This window comes from Salvia miltiorrhiza, chromosome 3 (assembly GCF_028751815.1).
Source record: "Salvia miltiorrhiza cultivar Shanhuang (shh) chromosome 3, IMPLAD_Smil_shh, whole genome shotgun sequence".
In the NCBI taxonomy this organism is placed as follows: domain Eukaryota; kingdom Viridiplantae; phylum Streptophyta; class Magnoliopsida; order Lamiales; family Lamiaceae; genus Salvia; species Salvia miltiorrhiza.
This window is the reverse complement of record NC_080389.1, coordinates 56,117,816-56,125,485: the sequence shown is the minus strand read 5'-3', so window position 1 is coordinate 56,125,485 and position 7,670 is coordinate 56,117,816. Positions and strand designations below refer to the sequence as shown.

At 41.6% G+C, this 7,670-nt stretch overlaps 1 protein-coding gene across 1 annotated transcript; it reads right to left on the bottom strand.

The window, feature by feature from the left end:
- Positions 1 to 2,343: 2,343 nt before the first annotated feature.
- Positions 2,344 to 6,911, bottom strand: LOC131014579 (leucine-rich repeat receptor protein kinase EMS1). The gene has a single exon (XM_057942587.1). It carries the CDS (start codon positions 6,384 to 6,386, stop codon positions 2,499 to 2,501), a length of 3,888 nt encoding a protein of 1,295 aa, XP_057798570.1. The 5' UTR covers positions 6,387 to 6,911; the 3' UTR covers positions 2,344 to 2,498.
- Between the last annotated feature and the right edge of the window lie 759 nt (positions 6,912 to 7,670).

Genomic DNA, 7,670 nt, shown 5'->3' with positions numbered 1-7,670 from the left:
TCTAGTTTCTCCTAGTTCCTGTAATAATTCTCCAATTCTCGTTTAATAAATACTCCTCGTATTTACATAAATTAAATCCTCAATCTTGAGATTTAATACGTGAAAGTCGGAATTAATTCGCGACTTAATACCTTAACTCATATAATGTGAAATAATAAAATTATTATGCATATGATCTCAAGTTATAATTCTAGCAATTTGATTTAAATAACACGATTTATAAAATCGGTTATAAATCTAAATTTTCTAATAATATTGATTAAATCAATAAACTGGTAAAACAAAGTCTCAAACGTATAGTTAAACCAATAAATTTAATTATTGGTTTCATTCATGACTGAATATTAAATCGCAGCTTTGTATCTCTTATATAGACTTTTGCTGAAATAATATTATCTGAACAAAATAATCACCATAAATAATTAAAAGAATTTTATAACTAATGCACATATTTAATCTAATATGTATTTAAAAGAGCGGGGCATCACACCAATAAGGGTGCATTTACTTTAATTGTAAAATTTTCATTGAAAAATAATGGATAAAAATAAATAAGAAAATATTATCTTTTCTCCTTTTTTTTATCATCAAATATCGTTTTAGGTTAAAAACGTCGCATTATAATTTTCAAATGTAGATTAACTACCATGTATGATTTGCAACTATTACACTTGAATGAGATTTTATTAAACGTGCGCCTCAACTCTTATTACACATGAACAAAGTTTACCTAATATACATCACAAATAACAGCAACGAATTTCACTCGTCATAAAAAATACACATTTCAAATAATAGTTGCAGGTTTTCTTCGTGGCGAGTTTCATTCAAATAAATTGGAACGCTCGTAAACTTTGAAAATTATTATCCATGTAAGACAAGATAAACAGGTCAGACGGTTTGACATTTCTTTTGTATTATTGCAGTAAATGTATAACAATGATTTTGACAAGGAGAATAGAAACCGGAAAGTAGTAGATAAGATGCTAGTGCTCAGTTCGTCATCAAATTAATTAATTATAATTATGGTATTTAATAAATTCACATTTGTATTGATCTGCACCACACTATTGACCAATGCGAGATTGCCCTACTGCTACGAAACAATGTCAACTATTTGTTAGGCGCCTCATTAATTATTTAATTACATTACTTCTATCTATTTTCTTTCGGTGGCTTCTCGTTTATTCTTATGGCGAGGGGTATATTTGTTTTAAACCACGTGACTTCATCATATAGTAACAAACTATCAAAATCGCTCTCTTACACGTGTCGATATGTGAATAGAGAGAGCACATTCAGCTGTGCCATCACACTGGACAAAAATTTAAGAGCAAATAGGGCTTTAAATTGTGGGCGGAGGGAGTATTATTTTAATCTCTAGTCATTACTAATTGAGATCATTGTTTCTAACCCTACTATAGTTTTACTTAACAATTGTAATAAGAGTGTAAATGAATACATCCATTTTTACATAACAAAAAAACTGTACATGCTGTTGTATATGTGTTAGTGTATATACACTCGATAATTGTCATATTATATAGACTCCATATTTCATTGTTCTTGCTCAAATATGTGTGTCTCCTTGAATGCTCCGTTATTTTGCGAGATTTAAACAAGAAAATTACCATGTTAATGAGTCTATATGAAAAGGATATATAAGAAAATCTCTCAAGATATTTCTTGCATATTTAAGAGATATTTCATGATACATCTCTCAAGATATGGTTCTTTTTTATATGGCTCAATTACCTTTCAAGCTAAAAGTAAAAGACTTATCCAACAAGTCAAAATTTGAAGAGTTGATCTAGGATTATGCAAGTGTGCCCTATATGAACTTGAGAAGTTATTCAAGACTGTAGCTTTTGAGTATTTTGTTTTAGTTATCCTTTTTCACAACTTCATGAAAAGTGTGAATACTTTTTTTATTAACTATTGAACTTATTCACTTATGGAGATGTACTACTCTTTAGAATTGGGGTTGGGTGGTGAATGTACCTTGTTCATGATCAAGTTGTGTGTGGTGTGCACACATCTAGCATTTCAATATGAGTGAAAGTTTGGGAAGTTACTTGTTGTGGGAAGCCTCCAGCATAGGTGTTGTTTTATCATCGCACTGAGTAACCATATCGTGTATTTTTTATTTATTTTTGTTTGTTTATCTGTTAATGTTTCGTGCGGTGTATATAGAAAATATCAATGGTTACGAAGTTAGTGTTCATAAGGCAACGGTATATATTTGATCCCCTTTAGTTATAAGTATAAATGTGATGGATTCAACTCACGATCGCAAAGTAGAATAATTCAGTAATAAGGATATACATAAGTAAAAGAGAGTGATTCGGTAGTTGAATATGAATATTTGGATGGATAATTTTGTGATACATAAACGAAGCACACTATACCACATGTAATATAAGGGTAGAAAATAGCAAGAGCAAGACATACATTGAGTGGCCATTATTAGTATTAGTAGTATAATTTGAAGTAAGGCGTTAGTCCTCCTGCACCTGGATCCCTTTCAAGAACTTCAAGACATGCAGCATAGTGGGGCGATTTGGGGGGTTTTCAGACAGGCATATCACAGCAATATGCAGTGTCCTAAGCATCATCTGCTTCGAATCTGCATCAAGAATCGCCGGATCAAGCACGTCCACAGCCTGCCCGTTCTTGATCTTCAAGAACACCCACCCCACCAAGTTCCCCCCTTCTATGTCTTTGAAATCCGGCCCCGTCGGCTCCTTCCCCGTGAGCAATTCCAGCAGGATCACCCCAAAGCTGTACACGTCCCCCCTTGTCGTCGCTTTCCAGCTCTGCCCATACTCGGGTGGGATATACCCGAACGTCCCAGCAATGTCCGTGCTCACATGAGTCTCGCAGGCACTAATCAATCGAGCCAGCCCAAAATCAGCAACTTTAGGCTCGAAATCTTCATTCACAAGAATGTTGCTTGCCTTGATATCGCGGTGAATTATGTGCGGAATGAAGCCGTGGTGAAGAAACGCCAAGCCACGGGCAGCACCAAGGGCAATCTTGAAACGCCTGCTCCAATCCAAGACCGGGAGAGTTCCTGACCGGTTTCTCAGCCACTGGTCCAGGCTCCCATTCGCCATGTACTCATAAACGAGCACCTTCTCCTCCCCATAGGAGCAGTAGCCCAGCAATGAAACCAGATTCCGATGCTTCACCTTTCCAAGAGTTTCCATTTCTGCCAAAAACTCCCTCTGCCCCTGAGTCTTGGACTGGCTGAGCTTCTTCACTGCGACTATCTTCCCCTCGGGCAACGTGGCTTTGTAAACAGTCCCAAAACCACCATCTCCAATAATGTTTCCCTTGCAGAAGTTGTTGGTGGCCTCCAGTATGTCAACCAACGTCAGTTTGAGGAGGGGCTGCTCAAACATCGCAATGTTGATGCTCAACGGCTCCTTGGATCTGCTGCTACTGCTCAAGAAATACAGATTCTGATCATCGGTGCTACTATTCAGCTTGCTGCTATCTCCGTTATCCTCAAGGTCATTTCTGCTTCTCCGATTACTCCAAATTCTTAGCACTATAACCACAGAGAGAGCTGCCAAAATCACCCCAACAACGAGCGATGCCAACCCCCAAACGTTCATCAATGGCGGCCTACTCTTCAAAGGGCATCTCAGCCCCACAATTCCACCGCACAAATCCTTGTTCCCAGCTACTGCAGCCCTCGTCAAGTTCAAGCACATCCCATTTCTTGGAACAGGGCCCTCAAGCTTGTTCTCGGAGAGATTCAAGAACAACAGATTGCTTAGACCACAGACCTGATCCGGAATCCTTCCACGGAGCATGTTCTTGGAGAGATCAAGATATTCGAGCTGAGCAAGATCTCCAAGATCAGATGGAAGCTCACCGGTGAAACCATTCCCATGAAGATCCAAGACTGTCAAATATGACATATTCCCCAACGAACTTGGCAAGTCCCCGCCCAAAGAATTGCCACTCAAGTTCACAAACACAACTCGCCACGCTACAGAATTGTTGAACAGCCCGTCTACGTGGCCCGAAAGGCGGTTCTGCTGAGCATAAAAGCCAACAAGATTCTCCATCCCAGACAGTGCACCAGGAAGCTCACTGCTTAGCATATTAGAGCTCAAATCCAAATGAGTCAGCCCAACTAACTTACCTAAAGCAGGAGGAACCGAACCAGACAACATATTCGAAGACAAGTTAAGCTTCACCAATCCACTTAATCTACCAAGACTCTCCGGAATCGACCCTACAAGCTTGTTATGACCAAGATATAAACCCTGCAACTTAACAGAATCACCAAATTCAAGGGGAATGTTACCGGTAAGCAAGTTCCCCGACAAATCAAGAGTGGTGAGATTGGATAGGCGCGCCAAGGAGCTCGGTATCACCCCGGAGAGCAAGTTGTTGCCGAGCAGAAGATCAACAACAACCACGCATCTCCCAAGCTCATCTGGGATCGATCCACTCAATCTGTTGTTGGAGAGATCATACACACCGTGGTGCTGCATGTAGCTGGAATCAGGGATGCTCAATACCTGCTGGAAATACTTGGATTCTTTCCGAGGAATCTCTCCGGATAGATTGTTGAACGAAAGAATGAGGCATTGCAACTGAGGCAAGTCTGCAAGTTGCTGTGGGATGGAGCCGTTGAGCATGTTGTTCCCCAAATCCAATGTGGCGAGCGATGTGCAGTTGCCGAGCGCAACTGGAAGAGCACCTTGAAGGAAATTGGAGTTCATATCAAAAATTGCGAGAGAAGTCAGTTTCCCAATCTCTGCGGGAATGCTGCCGGTGATGCGGTTGTTAGGGAGCACGATGCTCTGCAATGACGCTGCATTGCCGATTTCACGAGGGAGAAACCCCTCCAACTGATTGTTTGATGCAGAAAACTCGATCAAATACAATGAGCTCCAGAGGGTTACAGGAATTGGACCCGTGAAATTGTTGGAATCCAACTCCAGACTGATCAATTGGAGATTTGATAAATAATCAGGGATGGAGCCAACAATCTGATTATCCAGCAACCTCAACAGCGTCAAATTTCCACAGTTTTTGAAAGTTCCTTCGATGCTTCCCGTTAGAAAGTTGTGATCGAGCTCCAACTCCTCCAACAACGCAGCATTGCACAGCTCTTTGGGAATCTCGCCGTTGAGCATGTTACTCCCCAAACTGAGGTGGCTGAGCATCGAACAATTCCCAATTTCAGATGGAATTTTACCAGAAAACATGTTGTTGGAGAGCAATATGGAATCAATCTGCTTCCATTTTCCGAGCCAAGAAGGCATTGCGCCGGAGAGCTGATTCTTCTCAGCAGAAAACGTCGTCAAAGAATGCAGCTCGGATAGCTCCTCCGGCAGAGCTCCGGAGAGGGAATTGAAAGAGAGCAGCAAAAGTTTCAAACTTCTGCATTTCCCAATCTCAGACGGTATGCTTCCGTTAAGCTCGGCGGTGACAAGGTTCAGCACCGTCAAATTCTGCAATTCTCCCAAACTCTTGGGGAGCGAACACTGCAGTGGGTTGAAGGAGAGATCGAGTTTGCTCAATGACTCGAGTCGCGAGAACGATTCCGGTAGAGGGCCGTTTATCCAGCAATTCGGCGCGGAAAGGATTTCGAGATTGGACAGCTGGCCAATCTCCGGTGGGAACTCGCCGGAGAAATGGTTCTCTCCAATGTAGAGCTCGGTAAGTGACGACAGCTCACCGATCTCCGGAGGTATTTTCCCGGTGAAGGAGTTATTGGATACGTCAAACGAAGCTAAAAAACTAAGCTTCGCGAATAAATTCGACGGCAGAGTACCAGTCAGGAAATTATTTCCCAGCGCCAAAATCTGCAAGCGAGTCAAGTTGCCAATGTGGGGAGGGACGCTGCCGGTGAGTGCGTTACCGGAAAGATCAAACGATTCGAGCTTCACCAAGTTTCCCAACTCGGGCGGAATCTTCCCGGAGAGGAAGTTGGGGCCGAGCCGTAGAGTTTGGAGACGCGACAACTGACCGAGTCCGGCGGGCAACTCGCCGGTGAGGTGATTATAGCCCAAGTTGAGCACTTTGAGGGCGGTGAGCGAAGCAATTTCGTGAGGAATTTGTCCGCTGAAGTCGTTGTTGGAAAGATCCAGGACAATGAGGGCCGTGAGGGAGAAGAGGGAAGCGGAGAGGGGACCCCTGAGTTGGCGAGTGGAGAGAACGAGTGACGTGACTCGGTCGGCGCCCCCGCACAGCACACCGGTCCACCTGCAGTGAGAGGTTGAAGGGCTCCATGAGACCAGCGCTTCTGGATTTTCGAGAGAATTCTTCAACGACAGCAGGCTATCTCTGTCGGAGGCGTTTGAGGGCATGAAACCCAGTTGAATAAGAGCGAAAATGCAGTAAAATAGGCTCATCGCCATTCCTTTTGTAGCTGGAAAGTATATGGTGGAGAATTGTCAAGGGCGGTGAGGTATATGAGAATTTGTTAGGGGATGAAATGTTTCGCAATGGCGATGCATTTGTGATTTCTTGGATGGAGGAGGGAATACAGTGGAAGTGTGTGACAGTAGTGATTTTCTTGAGAATTGAAATGGGAAGAGAGAGAGAGAGGAGAGGGAGAGAGGGTACAGTTTGTTGGGAACACGAAGAGAGTGGCGATGGTACATAATAAGCACGAAATTATTTTTATTTTTTTAATTTATAATTGAATTGTGGGAGATGAAATGTTTTTTGAGGAAGCGACATAATTTTGTCTTATGTTTGGTGGGAACATGGTAGGACGGCGTCGTTTGAAGAGGGGTGGGGCCTCGCCAAAAGCACTTCCAAAAGAATACGAAAAGGTCCCCAAACCCAAAAAAGAGCATTTGGAGGCGGGAGTGTGACAGTCTTCAACTCATCCAGATTTTGATTCTTCCACTTAAGAAGCATCCCCTGCCATTATTTACTAGAAAGCCCTTTATATATTACGCATTAACGAAATAAAATACACAAAGTGTAGTTCAAATGACAAAACACAAACACTAAATTTATTCTCGCGAAAAAAAAAAAAAGTGGGGGTTTTTATTTACGTTCGTATTGCAATTTTTGCAGTTTTCAAATATTATGATTCTTTTTTCTTCCTAATATTGTAGATGCGCACCGCGAATCATCAACCTTAGAGCATTTAAGTAGGGTTCAATACCGTGCCTCACTAGCGTGCTCTCGGCTTGGACGGACGTTCCAAGTGCAGACGACATTTTAATTGGTTGTGTGCAATGCATGATCCAATCAAAAAATTTGATACACTAAAAAAAAAAAAAAGAACCACTAGAATTTAAAATTTAACAGTTTTTTTTTTAAATTGTAGTGAGCCGTTCAACGGTTGTATTGATTTTTTTTTATTCATTTTTTCTTCTAAAATACTAGTATGATCTTCCCATCAATTTCACACAACATTCTTCTTCCTCTTCATCTTCTTTCTTCTATTTTATTTTTGTCTTCCTTTTATTTAACTTGTGCTAGAAAGATGGAGGATGATAAGGAAAATTAATTGGTGGAACCACCCCCAAAATTCATCTCCGACCAATCCAAATTCATTCGGCAGAGCGTTCTCGCCGTTCTCTCGGAATCAATCTCTGCTCCCATGGCGAGTCTTGAGAGAATTAACTTGAACGTCAATTTTACAGCGACGACCAACAATGAGGTGGAGAAGATACCCGTCACGC

Coding starts and splice junctions, on each gene's coding strand:
- LOC131014579 (XM_057942587.1), bottom strand. CDS start 6,386: ATGGCGATGAGCCTATTTTACTGCATTTTCGCTCTTATTCAACTGGGT.